The following is a 21,334-nucleotide window of genomic DNA, read 5'->3' as shown; positions in this document are numbered from 1 at the left end:
TTTCGCTAGCTTTCATTAAGCAGTAGGTAGACACAATCAGCTCCCACTTTATGCTTGGGTCAGCTTGCTCACCGATTTAAATGATGGTGAAAAATTCATCCCACAGGCTGGTTTGCATTCTCCTATATCAGCTATTTGCAGTACCTCCTTGCTCGTGAAACAGCTTAAAGCTAATTAGCGAGAATGCTCAGGCTTCTGAAGCTTTATTCTCAAACAATGTTAAGCGCCAGGGTATTCAAAACACTGTCTAAGAAATGAAACGTGGAAGTCTACCCCGTCTCAGACCTAAGCTGCAAAAAAGGGACATTACGGTCGTTTAGGATACACGTTTGATCCGGACAGAGCTAAAGCAAAGATTTACAATAGTTAACATCACCTAACAATTCGCATCTCGACAGCTGGTAACAAACAATTGGAAAACACAGAGAAACAGACTAAGTTGAGATTGTAGAGGATGAGGACTGATCATTAACTCAGGAGCTGCAATGAAGCTTTGAGTCATCAACCATAATTTTGTAACCAATGTAGCACCTGTCCAATTAACAGCTTGGCTCTCCTTCATGTTTAGATGGCACAAATTTTACAAAAGAACCATGAGCACTGCCAATAGATTTGGCAATTTACTTTAACTCAGGCAAATGCCTTGTGATGGAGTCGGGATGTTCCTTTTGCTCCAATTCCCACTACCGCCCCCCCCCCCCCCCCCCCCCCCCCGGCCACATTGAGTTTAACAAGGAGTGCATTCTAAATTGCATCTCTCGCTCCAACTGCTGCTCAAAGATGGCAGAATGTTCTAGATGTTGTTGCAATTATTCTGCTTCCTAGCTCTGTGGAAATCAGAATAAGGGTTTCAGTCATAGCTGAGGAGAAATGTCTTCTCTTAGAGAGTAGTGAATGTGTGGAATTCTTTACTGCAGAAGGTTGCTGAGGCGAGATGGCAACGTCAATTCAAGGCTGAGATAGACAGATTCTTTTTTAATCAGTAAGGGGATCAAGGGAAAAAGGTGGGGAAGTGGTGTTGAGGATTAACAGATGAGCCACGATCTCACTGAATGGTGGAGCAGATCCGATGGGCTGAATGGCCTGTGTCTGATAGAGTCTGACACTCCCATGCAGATTGAGGACTGAGAGATGCCAGTGGTGACAGTATGAGGTGGATGAATTTTCATTCACTGGCGAGACAAGCTGAGGCAGACTGGGAAGAGTGACCTGCAGACAGCACTGCAGTGACAAGGTTAGAGTGGTGCAGGAAAAGCACAGCAGGTCAGGCAGCATCCGAGGAGGAGGAAAATCAACGTTTCGGGCAGTAAGGAGTGAAAGTAAAATAAAATTAATCTTGGCCTCAATGAATAACTTGCCCTTGTTCAATGTATTTTCTGATTTCCTCCCCATCTTCAGCACTGCTGAAAGCTGGTTTCTTCAGCTTGTGAGGAATTTGGAATCTGTAAAGATGTGGTTAGCACAGTTGGAGGAAAGAAAACAGATTCCCACAAAGATATTACCTTGCCATATATTACAAGTAACACAAATGTCTATCTTTTGTATTGATATTAGGAGCTTGCATATTTGATGGAGGAGGGGGTGAATTACAGCATCATACGACAGTGTGGAGCAGCTGGGTCCTTGAGCCCTTGTCAGTTCTTTCAAAAACCATTAATGTTGCTGCCTTATCCACATAAATGTATTCCCACAACCTTGGAGCCAACCTAATAAATCTCCAAAACCTTCATGTTCATCTGGGTGTGGAATGGCCACTCTAGCAAGGGGGCTGAAATAGTGGTTTACACAGATCTACCATAAATTCCTGGTTTGTGCACGCTATGCACCTCCACTTTATAATGTCCAGAATTCCCCATGCTTTACTAACTGTCTTGTTAACCTGTTTTGTCATTTTTGAGAATTGGTGCATCAAGACCCTCTGGCCATTCTCTTCTTGCACCTCCTTTAAAATGGGATCATTTGGGAGATCCTGGCTCTTCTCAATCTTCCTAAATAAAGGCATCAGTTCACATTTTGTGGTGGATTCTATCTGCCCTGTATCTGCTTATTCCACCAGCTGCCAAAGGTCTCTTGAAACTTATAACTACTCTTTCCATCCCCAAACCCCCAATGCTTTCGACATGTCCACAATTGTCTGCCTATTTGGGGGTGGCACGGTGGTTAGCACTGCTGCCTCATAGCAACAGGGTCCCAGGTTCAATCCCAGACTTGGGTGACTGTCTGTGTGGAGTTTGCACATTCTCCCTGTGTTTGCGTGGGTGTGCTCCGGTTTCCTCCCGTGATCCAAAGATGTGCAGGTTAGGTGAATTGTCCATATAAAATTGCCCATAGTGTTAGGTGCATTAGTCAGAAGGAGATGGATTTGGGTGGGTTACGTTTCGGAGGGTCACTGTGGACTGGTAGGGCTGAAGGGCCTGTTTGCACACTGTAGGTAATCAAATCTATTTCTGTGTTTTGTTCCAGAAGAGTTTTCTGGGCCTATAGTGTAAGCTTGCAGCAATAAATGGGGAAATGTACTGGGCCTAATGTTGTTAGCGAATGTATCCTTTTACAGTGTGACTTAGCTTTTACACAGCACTCGAACTCTATAAATTTGACTGCTTTCTATATGTTAGAAATTCTTAGAAAGGATCCAACTAAATACGCAATATTTGTAACAGAGTGCCAGAAGAGCATTTAAAAGCTGCAGGTGTGTAGATCTTTAATGGCAGAAATGCACCATTCGTTGAAACAACACAATTGATACTGAATATATACAAGAGATTGGTGAGGTTACAGAGGGTTTTGTGTGAAGTCATCGACTCCCCATATAGAGCGTGGAGTTATGGAAAGAGTACAGAAAAAAAAAGCATGGCTAAAATGGTACCAGGAATTAGAAGTTCCAGTGATGAGAAAGCTCAGACAAATTAGGAGGCTTTCATTATGAAGGGGGAAAGCTAAGGAATGAGCCAATAGGTATTGCCAAAATTACAGGAAATAGTCATCACTATAACACTGATTGGGAAGAGTGACCTGCAATGAGTATCGCAAAGAGGCATATTAGATGAGTATGTTCACTTACAGCTTGTAAGATCTTTATTTTGGGTTTACAGTTTGTGAAGGCAATACTGCAGAGCTCCAGAGAAAGACAGTCCTGGAGTAGTTAATATTATTTAACTTCAAGGACAATCTAATAATTCTATTTAAGTGGGTAGGTCATGGAAGGAGAGCCCGAAGCCACGTTGTGCTCTTCCTGCCCTATGTGGGAAGATGGATATAGTCCCAGTTCTCAGCACCAGGATGTGTGCAGGAAGTGTCTCTAGCTGCAGCTCCTTGAACCCGAATTTACGGAGCTGCAGCAACTGCTGGTGACACTATGAAACATCCGTAAGGCTGAGAACATCGTGGATAGCACATACAGAGAGGCAGATATCGGCAGAGAGGGAATGATGACCACCAGGAAGATTAAGGAGATTAGGGAGCCAATGCAAGGATTTCCTACAAAACAGGTATACCACTTTGGATACCAGTTGGAGGAACTGCCCCTCAGGAAGTTGGAAAGCACCTTAAAAAGTGGGACCTCAAAAGTTATGATCTCAGGATTCATACCATGGAGGAGGGATCCCTGGAGTGTGTATGAGATGGTTTGCTGGATTAATGGAGTCATTGAGTGACACAATATGGAAACAGACCTTTCGATCTAACCAGTCCACGCCAACCATGTTCCCAAACTAAACTAGTCCAACCTGCCTGCACTCGGCCCATATCCCACCAAACCTTCCCTATTCATGATGCATCGAAATGTCTTTTAAATGTTGTAACTGTACCATTCAGTGATCTGTGGCCTAAGTCCCTATACCTGCCTTTGGACCATGTCCTTTAATGCCTTTGCTGAACCAAAAATGTATCTCTCTCAGATTTAAAATTAACAACAGATCCAATATTATTACTGTTTGTGGAAGAAAGTCCCAAACGTACCACATTTTCTATGAGCTTCCTAACAATTTCTTTTAACATCTAACATTTTCTCAAGGTGGTGGTAGAGTGGGGATGGGAGAGGGGGGTTGCTGGGGGATACTGAGCCCGGGGCTTATCTGATTCTGGTGGCTTTCTTTCTCTCCTTTTTGTTGTTACTCTTTTTCTTTGATTCTTCATTTTCTTTTCCTTACAGGGTCCAGTGACAGTACCGGGACAAGCCGGACATGGCTCCATCCAGCCCAGGGCCTCCTGGTAAGTGAGGAACCGGTCCCGGACTGACTCTCCTGGCCTGGACCCGCAGGCTAGGCTGAGGGTCCAGATCCACAGCTAGGCCTGAGCGCCTGAAGGAGGAGAAGGTCAGTCTCCCTGTGCGGCAGGCTTCTCCTGACATGGAGGTCTCGTCCCTGTGTGGAGGTCTTCTTAGACTTTGGCGTCCAGGTGTTCCAGTGGGTGATCTTGGCCCGGTACGGCGGTCTTCTTCAGCGGAGATTTCTGGCGTAATATCCAGTGGCCCGGCCATGACAGTCTCGTCCCGGTCATGTCTTCAGGCTATTTCTTGATCAGCTTTCCCTGAGCCCAGCAGAAGTTAACTGAACTGTAATGAACTTTGCCTTAATTGTACTTTTTTAAAATCATTATGTATGACTTCTGTCATTGATATAAATGCTGTGGTGGGGTGACTTATAAAACACTATTTTTCATGTAAAAGTACACATGACAATAAATTTCCATTCCAATCAATTCTACCTGAATCCACCACTTCCTCTGGCATTTCATTCCACAAATGAACCACCCTCTGGGTAAAGAAGTTACCCCTCATGCCCTTGTTAAAACTTTCTCCTCTCACCTTAAAAATATGCCCCCTGGTTATGAACTCCGCCACCTTATGGAAAGGACCCATGTCATTCATCTTATCTATGCTCCTCATTGTTTTATGAACCTCAATAAGGTCAAACCTCAAACTCCTATGTTCCAGTGAAAAAAGTCCCAGTCTTGCCAGTCTATTTTTATATTTCAAACCCACCATTCCCGGCAATATGCTGATTAGATTCCCTACAGTGTGGAAACAGGCCCTTCGACCCAACAAGTCCACATCAACCCTCTGAAGAGCAACCCACCCAGACCCATTCCCTTACACCTAACACTATGGACACTTTAGCACGGCCAATTCACTTAACCTGCGCATCTTTGGACTGTGGGAAGAAACCGGAGCACCCAGTGGAAACCCACGCAGACACGGGGAGAATGTGCAAACTCCACACAGACAGTTGCCCAAGGCAGCAATTGAATCCGGGTCCCTGGCGCTGTGAGGCAGCAGTGCTAACCACTGAGCCACCGTGCCGCTCCAATTTAGTAATATCCTTCCTATAGCAGGGTGACCAGAATTGCACACGATATTCCAGAAGAGGCCTCACCAACATCCTGTACAACCTCAACATGATGTCCTTTTAAGTAAAAATATTATTTTAATAAAATAGCTTTACAGCACAATCAGAAACATGCTTCCTCTGCAGCAGATACCACCAGGTGTACCTCTGCTCCTACATTCAATGTTGTGATTGCTTTTAACAAAGGGTGACATTTCAAACTGTGGTAGTTATCTGATTGTAGTTAGTGTTATTGGCAGATAATTCTTCAAAAGTGCAAATTAAAATTACCACAAAATGTGAACTTCTATCTATGATATATAAGCCAACATAAATTATGGGGACGAGTCAGAAATATTTAATTTTAAAAGAAACATTTGGACTTTTCAGTAGGTATTGACCAAATTTATATCAGCAATAAACCTTATTGTCGATGTGTGCTCAGTTTTTAAGAAACTGACTCATGTTTCTGAAATCAAGGTGTGTCTTATCAACTTTCTGGTGCCGCTCTTGAAAGAAAAGGTGCATGCTTTGACAAATAATGGACTGTGATGCGATACATCATGCTTTGCTCCTGCAAAATAGTTGGGTTGTGTTTGAATATCATTTCTTTCATTTTACCTTGTTTAATACAAATAATATGCCCTGTGTGAACAGGACCGCATTTAAGGGTTGATTAGGCTGAACTGGTGAACTATTGAAGACTTTAGATGAAATACCTTGAAGAACCAACTAGAGGGTAGGCAATCCTCGACTGGGTATTGTATAATGAGAAAGGAATAATTGTCAGTCTTATAGTGCAAAGTCCCTTGAGGAAGAGTGACCATAATATGATAGAATTCTTCATTAAAATGGAGAGTGAGGCCAGAATCTAAATAGAGGAAACTGTTAAGTATAAGGCTGTCTTTGTTAAATTGGGAAGTGCTACTTAAGGGATGACAATGAATAGGCAATGGCCAACATTGCAACGGTTCATGAAGGAACTACAACAATTGGAACACAAATAAAATGGGAAGGGTGGCCATAGCTAACACAGGAAATTAGGGATAGTGTTAGATCCAAGGAAAGGGCATACAAATTGACCAAAAAGACCAGCAGACCTGAAGATTTCTGCAAAGGAGGACAAAGGGATTGATTGAGAGGGGAGAAAGCAGAATATGAGAACAAGCTTGCTTAGAACATCCATACTATAAAAGCTTCTATAGGTATGTGGGGAGTAAAAGATTAGTGAAGGTAAATGTAGGTCCTTTACAATCAGAAACAGGGAAAGTGAGAATGGTGAACAAAGAGATTAGAGACCAACTAAACACATAGTTTGGTTCACAAAAGATGTTGGAGATCACATGGTCTCGGGACAAAGAGAAATGGAAGTATTAGTAGGGAAATGGTGTTGGTGAAACTGATGGGGTTAAAGTCTGACAAATCCCCAGGCCTGATAATCCACATTCCAGAGGACTAAGAAAGTGGGTCCAGAAATAGTGGATTCATTGCTGGTCATCTTTCAAGACTCTATGGGCTCTGGAACGATCTTATTTAAAAAAGGAAGTAGCAAGTAAACAGGGAATTATAGATTGGTTATCCTGACACTGGTGGTGGGGAGGATGCTGGCACCCACTATAAAAGATTTAATTGCAGGGCGCTTGTAAAGCAGTGACAGAATTGGACAGAATCAGCATGGAGTTACGAAAGGAACATCATGCTTAACAAACTATTGGAAATTTTTTGGAGATGTGGTCAGTAACATTGGTAAGGAGGGACCAGTAGATGGGGTTTCTTGGACTACGACAAGGAGTTTGATAAGGTCCCTCATAAGAGATTAGCATGTGAAACTCATGTGTGAAATTTTGGGGAGTTGAGTACTGACGTGGATAGAGAACTGGATGGCTGACAGGAAACAAAGAATAGGAGGAAATGGGTCATTATCTGAGGCAGACAGTGACCAGTGAGGTACCACAGAGATCTATGTTTGGAGCCCAGCCGTTCACAATATGCATCAGTGTATTGATGAGGGAATGAAATATAATGTTTCCAAGATTGCAAATACAAAACTGAGTGGGAGGGTGAGCTGGGAGAAGGCTGTGGAGATGTTTCCATCTGATCTGGGCAAGCTGACTAAGGCAGGGGAGTACATGGCAGATGAAATATAATGTGAATAAATGTCAGGTAGCAAAAGCGGGAAGGCAGATTATAGTCTGAATGGCAATAAATTGGGAAAGGGGGAGGTTCATTGAGGCCTGGATGAATATTGTACCCATGTTGATGAAATTAGGCATGCAGGGGAAGCAGGCAGTGAAAAGGGTAAATGGTATGTTGACCTTCATAGGGAGAGGATTCAAATACACGAGCAGGGATCTTTTTCTGCAATTGTACAGAGCCCTGAATAAACCACACCTAAAGTACTGCATGTAGTTTTGCTCTCCTTATCTGAGAAAGGATGTTCTAGCTGTGGAGGGAGTGCAGCAAAGGTTTACCAGAGTGATTCCTGGGCACGCAGGCCGGATACAGAAAAGATTAGGACTGGAGTTTAGAAGAATGAGGAGTGATCTCATGGAAACCTATGCAATTCTAACAGGACTAGGCAGGGCAACACAGAAGGATGTTTCCGATGACTGGGGAATCTTAGAACTGGGCTCACACTTTAAGCATACATGGTAGGCCATATAGGACTGAGATGAGGAGACATTTCTTTACCCAGAGTGTGGAGAACCTGTGGGATTTCTACCATAGAAAGCAGTTGAGGCCAACGTGTTGAATGTTATGGAATGAGAACTGGATCTTAGGGCTAAACGGATCATAAGGTTAGGATGAAAGCAGGAACAGGGCACCTAGTTGGATAATCAATGACGATAATATTGAATGGCAGACCAGACTTGAAAGGCTGAGTGGGGTATACTCCTGGTCCTATTTTCTATATTTCAAAAGGTAGGCATTAAAGGACTGTTTTTTGGTGTCTTAGGTGTGGATTCAGGGCACTCACGAGATAAGGGAAAAGTTAGAAGAAATCATATATCACATCGTATTACTGGGTCACCACCACAGCTGGGTATTGGGGCTGAGACTGCAATGCAACTTAAAAAGGAGTTGGGTAAGGATTTGAAAGTCTCAACAGGTAACTCAGGGGGTTGCTTCTGTTTAATTCCAAATTATGCCTCAGTTGAGGTGCCTTGGCTGTGTTTCTCTGTTTTTAGGCCCCCTCATAAAATTCTAGTGGCTGTTGTTTAAGGGGCCTGGCAAATTGGATCAGTCGAGCAAAAACAAGATGAGGCCCTTGAGGGGAAGTAGATAACACCAAGAGAAACTGATCCTAAAGGATGAGGGGCTTAAGGAGTGGAGCTGGGCAACAACAACAACTTAATTTTATAAAGGATAGCCCGTAGAAAAGCCAACGCCACCCCTATGAAAGAGCAGTGAAAGAGTCATTCAGGAAGTCACTTTTAGGCAAATTCCAAAAGCACTGAATCCACCCAGAATCAAACACGGAAAAAAAATCATGAAATCATCTTGGAAATCAAAGCCGGAAAAACTCCTGGAAATGCCAACTAGATGTGTCAGTGTCAGACTGATAAAAAATTAAAACCGCCAGCTTGTCTCTACATTGGATCCGAGATTAAGGTGAAGGGATCTCTGTTTGAAATTTTAAAACTGATTTTCTTCTTTCAGGTTATAAATGATCTGCAAGACAGGCTATCGATGTACTATTTACAACACGACTTGGATGTTGGACAGGGGTGGACAAAGTTAAAAATCACACAACACCAGGTTATAGTCCAACAGATTTATTTGAAAGCACTAGCTTTCGGAGCGCTGCTCCAACAACCACCTGATGAAGGAGCATTGCTCCAAACGCTAGAGCTTCCAAATAAATCTGTTGGACTATAACCTGGTGTTGTGTGATTTTTAACTATTTGCAACACACTTACACTGCAATAGCGCAAATTCCCAACAAATAAAACCTTGTACTGAGAATACTAGTTTATGAAGTCTAACTGAATGGACTAAAATATAAAGTTAATTTTACAGATGCTACAAATATTGTGGAGCCTCCCATTGCCTGTTTAGAATCATCATGACTACAGGAGTTAAAGTCATTTCCTTTATAGATTTTCTATGTGCAGCAACATTTCTGCATATTTTAACAGATTAAAAAAAAATCAGCTCCCAAAGGTTAAAATGAATCTGTACAAATAGTTCACGCAAAATGCTAGCTGTATCGGACTTGTTGTCAAATTACTTTCACTGAAACCAAACACTTCCAAAATGCCATTGTGATTATCATGGAGCATTGTTCCGTCTCTAGGTTGTGGGAATGAGTTTGTTCAAATTTGTTTGCACAGGATGTGGGCATCACTGGCTGGGCCAATATTAAGTGCCTATCCTGAAATGTCCTTGAGAAGGTGGTCAAGACCAGTCTTGTTGAACTGCTGCAGTCCACACGGTGTCAGGACACCCACACTGCTGTTCAGAATTTCCTGCCAGGAGTTTAATCTAACATTCAGCTCATGTATTGAGGGCACTTAATTGACAAAAGTGGTGCGTTTGACTAAAATGCTGAACCGTAGCCCAGTCTGCCTGTTCGAATCGACACTTGAGAACCCACAGTACTATCTGATAAGACGGCGTTCTGCAGCTCATGGCCCCTGGCCAACAATATTCCCTCATACCACAGGAAGCAGTCTCACCTTGCTGCTTTCTGCGGGGGTCTTACTACGGGCAACACAGCATCTAGGTTTGCTTAGACAACAGCAGGCAGTTACATCAAGGAACTGTGCGAAGTGCTCAGCAATATGATAAGGTGCTATACAAATGCAAATCTTTCTCATTTATACGAGGGGCATATTCACATTATAATGGGAAAAACAAACATGGTTTCTGTGTTCAAAACCTCGTTACAGCTCCAAATGAAATATTTATCAATAATATATACTTATAACAATTGTATTCAGTTTGAATATACCTGAGTAGATCCTTCACTTTACTTCCAAATATCACCGTTAACCCTTGAGTGGCCTTATTCGGTTATCAGTTAGCAGCAGCATTCCTGAAGGATACCGACAGAGCATGTGAGCTCTTTGGCAATGTGTGGTTTTACATGTAGTGATGAAGTGTATCATGAAAGTAAGTCCCTGGTTTAAATATTTCATGTTGTGTGTTCAAGTAGTATGTGGATATTTGAGAAAACCTGACTTCTACTATTATAGAAGATTGCTGTTGAGGTGGTCCAGTCTAGGAGGGATCTATGTGTACCTGAGTTGTCTTGACCAGAAAACTTCAATCAATAGGAGGTAAGCCTATCACTTGTTGCTCTGATTCTCAGACCACACAGAACTGAAACAGCTTCTGTTCCCAAACCGACTCAGCTCACTGTCATCATGGTGTGTATCAATGATTTATGCATCAAAGGTTTCCAGGTTCTGATTGATTGGGAACAGACGTTTGGCGTTTCAACTCAGCGGTGTGGAGCCAGTGCTCGAATAACTCATTTCAAAACCCCTCACAACATTCAAACATGATAAAAGCAGCATTAATGTGAGGGGGAGAGATGGTGGGATTATGCGAGTGGCACTGGATTAGTACTCCATGATGTTCTAGGGATTGGTAGCTGGGTGGAATTTAAATTCAATTCAAACAACTCAACTTTTAAATAAAATCAATCTGGAGTTAAAAGCTAGTCCCAATGATTAGATTAGATTACATTACATTACAGTGTGGAAACAGGCCCTTCGGCCCAACAAGTCCACACCGACCCGCCGAAGCGAAGCCCACCCATACCCCTACATTTACACCTTACCTAACACTACAGGCAATTTAGTATGGCCAATTCACCTGGCCCTGCACATCTTTGGACTGTGGGAGGAAACCGGAGCCCCGGAGGAAACCCACGCAGACACAGGGAGAACGTGCAAACTCCACACAGTCAGTCGCCTGAGTCGGGAATTGAACCTGGGTCTCTGGCGCTGTGAGGCAGCAGTGCTAACCACTGTGCCACCGTGCTGCCATGATGCAGCTACAAAACTCTCGTTGATTGTTGTTCAAAACAGATTTGGTTTTACGAAGGTTGTTTCGGGAAGGAAATCTGACTTGTGTCCCTGATCTGAACTAGATGTGACTCAGAACCACAGCAATGTGTAGTTGATTCTTTAGTTGCTTTCTGAAATGGTAGAACGAGTCATTCAGTTGGAGCGATGAGGGATTAAAAACTGGCTAAAGGCCAGTAAAGCACAGATCCTATGGACACAAACATACAGAAGAAAAGTTGCCCAAAGCACTGGTGGCCTGTAGCGTGGGAACACCACTGTGTTGTATCAGTTAATACTGTATTAGGGCATCTAGATGCTGAGTCTCCACCAAACCCTGACAAAGTTTACCATGTGAATAAAGAACCAGAAACTTCCCTCCTTAACTGTTGGGTATAACATGCCGTATACAGAGGAACCTCGATTATCTGGCATTCGATTATCCAAATATTGGATTATTCGGCAAGATGGCAAGTTCCTGATGCTCGGCTAAACTGTGTTACCTGGCATTTGATTATCTGGAATTTGATTAACTGGCCGCCTGTGTCCTTGGAATAATCTGTATTGTTTTGGAGAAATTTAGAAGCAGGGAATATGTTTTATGAATATTGCGAAAGTGATATTCATAAAACATATACAACAACGTGAACATAGATTTTCAGCTTCAGTTCTGTGGGATTTGAAAATTACGGTCGAACATCTAAACATGAGGTTGTTTGGTAAATGCAAACGTGTTTCAGAGTCAAAGGTCGCTTATCGCTGGTTTGTGGTTTTCTTGCTTCTGGGGCAGTGGATTCCCCCTGTCTGAGGAATACAGGATGTTTCACTGCCCTTTAACGTCACACGGTCAACAAAAGACAACCTTTGTAGAGTGTCAGAGAAGGTAGATATGGAGATGTTTTGAGGCTATCTGGTTGAGTTATTGAGGAAGGGGAGAAATGGGAAAGAGCTAAGTGCAAATGTGGTTAAAAAAAATCACGGGGGGGGGGGTGGAATAGCCACTAAAGGGTTAACTGAAGGGGCTACCAAGGAAACCACTCAGGCTCAGAATGCAGGGGTTAAAACCCTCTCCCTACCACCCCCTCCTCATCGCCCCAACCCCCAACACAATGAACACATTTTTAAGTGTTAGTACTAACACATGCATAAAAATTCTCTGAATTTTCCTCCCATGTTTTTTTTTGTGCAGCTGAATCCCCTGTCGCCAGTGAGCCTGGGTAGTCTCAGGTGCCACTTCTTGGTCTTTTTCTCCCCCTCCTTTTCTGCGCGGCCCTTTCTGACCGCGCTCCTTGTGAAAAATAAAACATACGACGGGCAGGTTTCGCTCTCCGCGGGTAACTGAGGTCTGTGCCACAAAGAGGGGGGGGTCACCTGGCCAAAGGAGGCCTCAGTGCTGAAGGAATCAGGAGGATCTCAGATGCTTCAGAAGGAAGGAGACTTCACCTTCTCCTCCCATGAGAATGGCAGTGGATTGCAGCTGGGTGTGCGGGCAAACAGACTTGACTGCGGTTGCTAGGCATAGCAGATGCCTCCCGTTGAAATTCCTCTCCGCCATTTTCTATCCCCTTTCATTCTTGAATTCCCACACTGCTGATCCTCCCATGCGATGCTGAGGTAGGGCAGTTCATGCCTTGACTTTCCATCTCTCTCTCTTTTTCTCTCGAACTGTTGATCGTAAATAAACAAATGTTGCCAGTCATAAAGTAACACTGCTTTCCAAGAGCTGCAGTGATCAAAGACAGGACAACATTGACTGCAGAATGATAAACCACTGGAAAAAGGTTGCACCAAGTTGAGCGTGTAAAAAAAAAATGAAGATGGGATGGTTGGCCATTTTGTTTTGGAGTTAGCTGTTTTATATAATCAGCTGTTAAAGCAGCAACGCACAGCTAGGCAGCACGACCTTCCTTTGCAAGACAAGAGCACAAGGACCAAGGAACACTTTACTATGACTTGCAAAATATTTGCACCTGGTACCCGCATTAATGGAATGGTTCTTTTGAGATTCGGCCAAGTTTAGATAGACAAAATTATCCACAATGGACATGACGCCAGGCAGTTAGCCGGTGATTATGTGTGTGTGTGTGTGTGTGTGTGTGTGTTCTGTTTTTTCAGCCAGTTTTCGCTCAGGCCTACACTTCCTGGTCCTCGAACACCTCCAGGAATAATGGAGGGAAGAGTTCTGTGGGACATTCAACCTTCATGTGAAGGAAGCGGCTGGCATGACATGCCCCGATCATCCGTAGGTCTGTGACTTTCATCAGCAGCTTTGGCCAGAAGTGTGGAATGTTGTGTTTGCGATAGTTTATGTAGTGTTCAAACGCTAGGAGGTAAGCCTCTTGGCATTTCTCTATTTTGTCAATGCAAGTCAGTCCTGTGCGATCTGGAAGCAAGAACAAGAGTCACTTGTCAATCAGGGGTTTTCCAAACTGTTCATTACTTTTGTCTGTTTGAAACTGGGGCAGGAACAATGTCAACCTTTGATGTTGTACAAATGTAAGAAATGGACAGGGAGTTGACCATTCAGCCCATCAAGCCTGCTCCCCCATTCAGTAAGATCATAGCTGGCCTCAACTCCACTTGGCCCAGATAATCTTTGTCTCCCTTAAGAGTGTCAATTAACATAAAGATTAACAATTGTTAATTGATCAATTGTTAATGAACAACCGTTAGTCAAGAACTTATCTATTTTTGCCTTAAAAACACTCAATGACTCTTTCGCTACCCTCTGGGTAAAAACAAATGCATATTACTGTTCATGCAGAGTCGCAGGATCAAAATCCTGGAACTCCCTCCTGCACAGCTTGTTGGGGGCATCTTCACCAAACTGACTGCAGGAGTTCAAGGACATGGCTTACCACCACCCTCTTAGGAGCAATTAGGGATGGGCAATAAATGCTGGCCCAGCCAGTGGATCCCCAATCCCCTGAATAAATTAAAATTTAGATTTACATCTCTCTGAGAGAGAAAGTTTTCCTCATTTACATCTTAATATTTAAACTATGTTTCCTAATTCTATTCCCACCGATAAGGGGGGAAACATCCTCTCAGCACCCACCTTGTCAAGTCTCCTTGGTCTTATCTTTCATGAATGCCAAGCTCCTGTTTTCTTCCCACTCAGTTTTATCTGCTATTCTGTGGAGGTTTACTGTTGCTCCACTGTCCTCAACATTGAGGTTAGAAAGAAAGAAGTTTGAGTGGACTTCCTCTGGCCTGATCATGCTTCTGTGAAGCCTTGCAACACCCTTTCCTTTTTAAAGGTGCTATATGATTGCAGTCTGTTTGTTGTTTTACCTGAGTTCCCCACCCTCAAAGTAGGGCACCCCTCTCCAATTTTACTCCTCCGCACTGCCTCCTATATTGAAATCTAGCTCTTTGCTTTTGTCCCTGTCTCAACTCGGTTTATTGAAGTGAATTCTCTCTTCACGAGGCTGTGTGTATGAAAGCATTTATGGTTATTTATGAGGCTTGTTTATCGGGTGACATGGTGGCTCAGTAACAATTGAAAGGCGTGTAGGTTAGGTGAACTGGCCATGCTAAATTGCCCATGGTGCTCCGGGATGTGTAGGTTAGGTGCATTAGTCAGGGTTAAATGTAGATTATTAGGTTAGGGGAATGGGTTTGGGTGGGATACTCTTTGGAGAGTCAGTGTGGACATGTTGGGCCGAAGGACTATTTCCACACTGTAGGGATTCTATGATAAGCGAGTTTTGAGAAGATTTGTAGCTCAGGTTGACGTTCTGGATGTAGGTTTGCTCGCTGAACTGGAAGGTTCGTTTTCAGACATTTTGTCACCATACTAGGTAACATCTTCAGTGAGCCTCTGGATGAAGCACTGGTGGTGTAGCCCACTTTCTATTTATATGTTTGAATTTCCTTGGATGCAAATATGCCACAATATGATAAAACTGGCCCGAAAATGGGAAATCAGTGCACCCAAGGAAACTCAAACATATAAATAGAAAGCGGGATACACCACCAGTGCTTCATCCAGAGGCTCACTGAAGATGTTACCTATTATGGTGACGAAACGTCTGAAAATGAACATTCCAGCTCAGCGAGCAAACCTGCATCCAGATTCTATGAGTGTTCACATCCTTCAATACATTATAGTCAGAAGGCTCACTACAAAGGTGTATCTCACTTTCTCTGCTTAGCCACTTGTATGGGCCTTAAAAGTAATTTCGACACTGATGCCGCACTCTGAGAAGCATGAAGCTGACAGGACAGCTTCCAAATAGGGGTCAAAGACTCAGAAGAAGGGATCAGCCATTCACAGCTTAGGGAAGGAGATTTACTTTCACTTGGGGTTCTGTGAATCTTTGGAATTCTTCACGCAGGGAACTGTGGATTCTCAGTTGTTGTGTAGAACCAGGAGGACAGTGGAAAAGCTTTAAGGATGTCCTCAAAGTCTCCGTGAAGAGCTCACCCATCTCCATCAGCTCATGGGAGGCCCTTGCGTGTGGCACAGCAAAACTGGGAATGTTCGTTTGGGAAAGCTCCAAACATGTTGAGGAGTTTGCTCAGGAATAGGGAGAGGAAAAGCTGAGACATCAGAGAACCGTCAACCAACCCATCGACTCAACGCCCCCATGCACCATGTGCCTCGTAAATGGTAGAGACTGAAGATGGTGCACTCAAATAAAAGCAAACTACATGGAGGCCGCAAATCTGAAACGAAAACAAAAGTTGCTGATGAAACTCCACAGTTTTTGAGGCACCTGTGGAGAGAGAAACAGAGTTAATGTTTTGAGTCCAATATAACTCTTCTTCAGAGCTGAAGATTCAAGATGCAAAATGTTAACTCTGTTTCTCTCTTTGCAGATGCTGCCAGACCTGCTGAGTTTCTCCAGTGCTCTCTGTGTTTGTATCTCTTCAAAAACAAGTCATCCTCCCTCTGAAGGGAAATCTGAGATTGAGATTGTTCGTTTATTGGACAGGAAAAGAATTGAGGTGTGTGAAGATAGGAAGGGAAAATGGAGTTGAGTCAGAAATCTGCTATGGTCTTACTGAATGGTGGGGGGAGCTGGGGAGCTATATAGTCCACTCCTGCTTGTAGTTCTTATATACTTTTGGAGTATCTGCTCGGACTTGCAAGATAATGCATATCTTGTGCTGGAGCAGCTGTTGTCTTGTTACCTTTAGACTCTCGCGGTCTAACTATTGTTGATTTTGATGTTATGACAATGCAGTATAAAACACTCTGAGTTAAAAGAAAACACCTTATCCTACAGTAATGCTTAACAGTGAGCAGTTTTACCTGAGGACATCAATAAAACTGCCTGGAGGAGTGCCACCTCTGTGTCATCCAGACTGAAGGCGGCTAAGGATTTGCCCAGCTCAAATATGGCATCTGAGACGACCCCTAGTCCTCCATTCTTCAGTTGCTCTCTCTTGACGGCCATTTCTCCATTTAGTGTCAGCGTCTCACTCTCTGCATCATAACGGACAGCAGCCCTTAGAGACATTATCTCCATGCAGCAGCCTTTCAAAAGGATGATCTGGTCTTCGCAAGGCAGCTGAACAAGGCAGAACACAACAAAGAAAATAAAAAAGTTGCTTCAACAGTAGTCATTCAGTAACAGGGCTGTCTTTCTGTCTTGGCCCTAGGGTGAAGGCTACCTTCTGTTATTAGTGTAACGTCATCTATAAAAATCAGTGGTGGCTTTGCACATGGAGCCTTTCCTGATCGGGCATCTTACTCCCCCATTTTTTCACAGGTGTGCACTTCTGTGGAAATGTCGACTTGTCTGCACTCCAGATTCTTCTGCTGAGTTAAACTGGGACACCAGCTGCCCGTTGGGCCCAATGACACGCCATCACATGATAAGACTAGATGGTAACTATCTACAGGCTGACAGACCACACCCTAACTGATGCTGCCCTCATCCACTAGCCACAGCTGCTCACTTTCTATGAGTTCGGCTTGAAATTTGGCCAGGATGCATTTGGTGATTGCTGATGCCTACTCCCTGGTCGCTACAGTGAGCAACAAAGGCAGTGTGTACCCATAGCACTATTATTGTTCCTGTATCTCATTTCATTGAAGTGACTGAAGAATATTGATCTGTGAATTGCCAATTGCATTACTTTTCACATGGTTGGCTGGGCCTCTATAAAGCAATCTGGCAGAGTATCTGGCGATGCCCTACGGCAGATAAACCTGTCAGAGTGCGCACTATTTCTGTCCTATATCTCCATTTCTCTCCTAGAGGAGAGGCTACCAAACAGGGCAAGGAAATCAGTTGAGATGAGAGAGCACATGCAAAGGAACAGGGAGAAATACGGTCAGACGTGCGACTATTGATTTTCTCCAAAGAGTTTTCTTTGACATTTTTATTAAAATATATAATATTTGCCAAAGATTTGGCTCAATTGGGACCATGATCCCCTTAAGTTACCGAGTCAGATTCAGAATAAGGGATTAGTAATTTAGGACTGAGATGAGGAGACCTTACCTCACTCATAAGGTTACTAATGTGTGTAGCTTTCTACCTCAGAGAGCTGTGGATGTTCATTCATTGAGTATATTCAAACCACATCAGTAGCTTTTTAAATTTAAGGATAAACGTATGGATATGGGAATAATGCGGGAAGCTTAAAGATCAGCCATGACCCTATTGAATGATGGAATAGGATTGAAGGACTGAACAGCTTATTCCAGCTCCTCTCCTCTTACATTCCTAAACAAATTATGTAAATATTTCGAGGTGGATGGTGAAGTGCTATTATTGCTGGACTATTAATCCAGAGACCCAGGTGATGTTCTGGAGACCTATGTTCCAATCCTGCCATGGCAGATCATGGAATTTGAATCCAAGGAAGATCTGCAATTAAGAATTTAATGATGACCAAGAAAGCATTGTCAATTGTCAGGAAAACCAATCTATTTTGACTCACTATCGTCCTTTAAGAAAGGCAATTGGTATTCTTTTGTGGTCTGGCCTCCATGTGACTCCTAGACCCACAGCAATGTAGTTGACTCTAAAATGGCCTCTGGGAAATTAGGGGTAGGCAATAGATGCTGGCTTATTCAGTGACGTCCATATCCCGTGAGGGCATGAAATTAGCAGTGCTGTCATTGTAGCGCATGAAAACACTATCAAATCATGAATAATGTGATGTTGCCATTTCTTATCTCTTTGTGTCTTGTTCAAGAGGTCCATTAGCACAAGGTTTGAGCAGGTTCACTACTTGCTGCCTTTGAAGTGTGGGTTGAGTTTTTGCTGCAGCAGTTAGAATCATAGAATGCCTACATTGCAGAAAGAGGCCATTCAGCCTATTGAATCTGTACTGACCCTCTGAAGAGCATCCTATCCAGGCCCCCGCTCTGACCCCGTAGACCCTCATTTACTATGGCTAATCCCTCTGATCCTCCTCCATTTCACCCAATTCATCACCTTCTGGTGGTAATTATGTATTTGGCATGGATGCGACTGCTCAGGTGCCAACTCTGGTTGGACGTAGACCAGGAAGCTCTGCCACATGACTTTCTGCCTCCAATTACCCCCGCCCCAAACTCCTGCCATTGGTCACTCAACACGTCCCGCTGCCTTCTCACAGCCAATTGGAAAGATGGCAGGCTTTCTGATTCTTGGCTGCTAGAGCAGACTGCGTATTCTCATCGACTTGGAAACCAAAAGCATTCAAAGGAAATGTTCAAAAAGCCCACAGTTCTGAATGCTTCTGTGATCTTCCTCCTGGCTTGCCTGCCTCTGTTCTCTCAAAATGTAATCTCTCATTCCTGAAGACTTCAGGGCAGTTCTGAAGGAATGGCCTCTCTCGATAAGGCACTGATTCAGAAAGGTTGTCAGAGGGAACTTTTACAGGTCAGGATAGATTGCCCATTGGTGAAAAGGAAGGATCTCCCATGACTGAAGCAGGCTCTGGGACTGGCTGAAGGGAGGGGAGAGCTTTCCAATGCCTGGACCTTTCCACTGAGGAATACCTGGGCTTCTGTTGCCACATCCTGGAATCTGCAGTCATCTTCCATGGGATGGGACCTGTAGGCAACAGCAACTGGAGTAAGGAGGGGAATCATTGACTCAAGATGATAGTAACTGACTACAGCGGTGAGGTTTGGGAGGAGGAAATTCCCAGTTGGGGGTGGGTGAAGAGTGTTGGAGGCAGTAAGCTGCCAAAAAGCCCCAACAACCAACCTTTTTCAATTTCCGGGGCACTTTGCAATGGAGTTTTGGACTTGAATTGCAATGATTGTTTTCAGTTCAGTCACGGATTATTTCCAGAGGTAATGACTCACTGTCAGGTTCCAAGATTTGTGGCCATTCTCTTCGTTGTGCAAGAAATTGATGAGGGAAATTCAGGCTTGTCAGAAATGGCATAAACTGAAACTGTAAACCCTGTCAGTTGCAAGTCAACCATGAGTGCTAGCAATTCTGTCTTTGAAATATCACCAAATTCCATTGTGGCAATCACAGTGTTTTATGGATGACTGGGAATTAGAATACTAAACAGAAGTTGTATTCCCTCCTGACAACCAACAAAGTCAAGAACATTTTCAATGACAAAAATACCTCCGAGAACATTGGTAGCTTTTTGGCAAAATCCACAACTCTGGTAATGGCTGGGGTGATGATCCTGGTGAATTGACTGAAGGCTTCGAGATCCACTTTGTCTCCTTCTGGTGTAGAAGTCATTGGAGATTGGCCGATGTCTTCTGGCTGTGGGCATAAGGTGGATAAAATGAGGTTCTCCATGGAAATGAAACTTTAGAGGACTCAAGATTATTGAACATCGAACATTGAACATTACAGCACGATACAGGCCCTTCGGCCCACGATGTTGTGCCGGCCTTTTATCCTACTCTAAGATTAGACTAACCTACATACCCTTCATTGTGCTATTATCCATGTGCCTATCCAAGAGTTGCTTAAATGTCCCTGATGTATCTGATTCTACTACCACTGCTGGCAGTGCATTCCACACACCCACCATTCTGTGTAAAGAACCTACTTCTGACATCTTCCCTAAACCTTCCTCCAATCACCTTAAAATTATGCCCTCTCATGATAGACATTTCCGCCATGAGGAAAATGTCTCTGGCTATCCACTCTATCCATGCCTCTCATCATCTTGAGACACCTCTATCAAGTCATCTCTCATCCTTCTTCATTCCAATTAGAAAACCCCTAGCTCCCTCAACCTTTCTTCATAAGACATGTACTCCAGTCCAGGAAGCATCCTGGTAAATCACCTCTGCACTCTCTCTAAAGCTTCCACGTCCTCCCGATGATGCAACAACCAAAATTGAACACAATATTCCAAGTGTGGTCTAACCAGAGCTCTATAGAGCTGCAGTATAACCTTGCGGCCCTTAAACTCAATCCCCCTGCTAATGAATGCCAACACACCATATGTCTTCTTGACAACCCTGTCAACTTGGGTGGCAACTTTGAGAGATCTATGGACATGGACCTAAAGATCCCTCTGTTCTTCCACATTGCCAAGAATTCTGCCTTTGACCCTGTATTCTGCATTCAAATTCGACTTTCCAAAGTGAATCGCTTCACACTTTTCCAGGTTAAACTCCATCTGCCACTTATCAACCCAGCTCTGCATCCTGACAATGTCCTGTTGCAACCTACAACAGCCATCCACGCTTTTCATCACTCCACCAACTTTCATGTCACCGGCAAACTTACTAACCCACCCTTCCTCATCCAAGTGGTATATAAAAATCACAAACAGCAGAAGTCCCAGAACAGATCCCTGCTGAACACTACTGGTCACCAAACTCCAGGCTGAATATTTTCCATTAACCACCACCCTCTGTTTTCTGTGGGCCAGCCAACTCTGTATCCAGACAGCCAGATCTCCCTGTATCCCATGCCTCCTTACTTTCTGAATGAGCCTACCATGGGGAACCTTATCAAACACTTTACTAAAATTCATGTACACCACAACCACTGCTCTACCTTCATCAAGGTGTTTTGTCATATCCTCAAATAATTCAATAAGGTTTGTGAGGAATGACTG

General features: G+C 43.6%; 1 protein-coding gene across 3 annotated transcripts in view; it reads right to left on the bottom strand.

The window, feature by feature from the left end:
• Positions 1-711: 711 nt before the first annotated feature.
• LOC122539828 (thyroid hormone receptor alpha) overlaps positions 712-21,334 on the bottom strand; it is a 378,543-nt gene continuing 357,920 nt past the window's right edge. For all 3 annotated transcript variants that reach the window (XM_043674920.2, XM_043674921.2, XM_043674923.2), the window contains 3 exons: positions 19,873-20,019; positions 16,599-16,857; positions 712-13,721 (listed from right to left, as the gene is read on the bottom strand). In XM_043674920.2, the coding sequence (XP_043530855.1) occupies positions 13,471-13,721; positions 16,599-16,857; positions 19,873-20,019 (657 nt within the window). In that variant the 3' untranslated portion in view covers positions 712-13,470. The remainder of the gene's footprint in view (positions 13,722-16,598; positions 16,858-19,872; positions 20,020-21,334) is intronic.

This window comes from Chiloscyllium plagiosum, unplaced genomic scaffold (assembly GCF_037043375.1).
Source record: "Chiloscyllium plagiosum isolate Xiang-an unplaced genomic scaffold, Cpla_swu_hap1 HiC_scaffold_32, whole genome shotgun sequence".
In the NCBI taxonomy this organism is placed as follows: Eukaryota; Metazoa; Chordata; class Chondrichthyes; order Orectolobiformes; family Hemiscylliidae; genus Chiloscyllium; species Chiloscyllium plagiosum.
The sequence above is the reverse complement of the archived record's forward strand: the minus strand, read 5'-3'. Positions and strand labels throughout refer to the sequence as shown.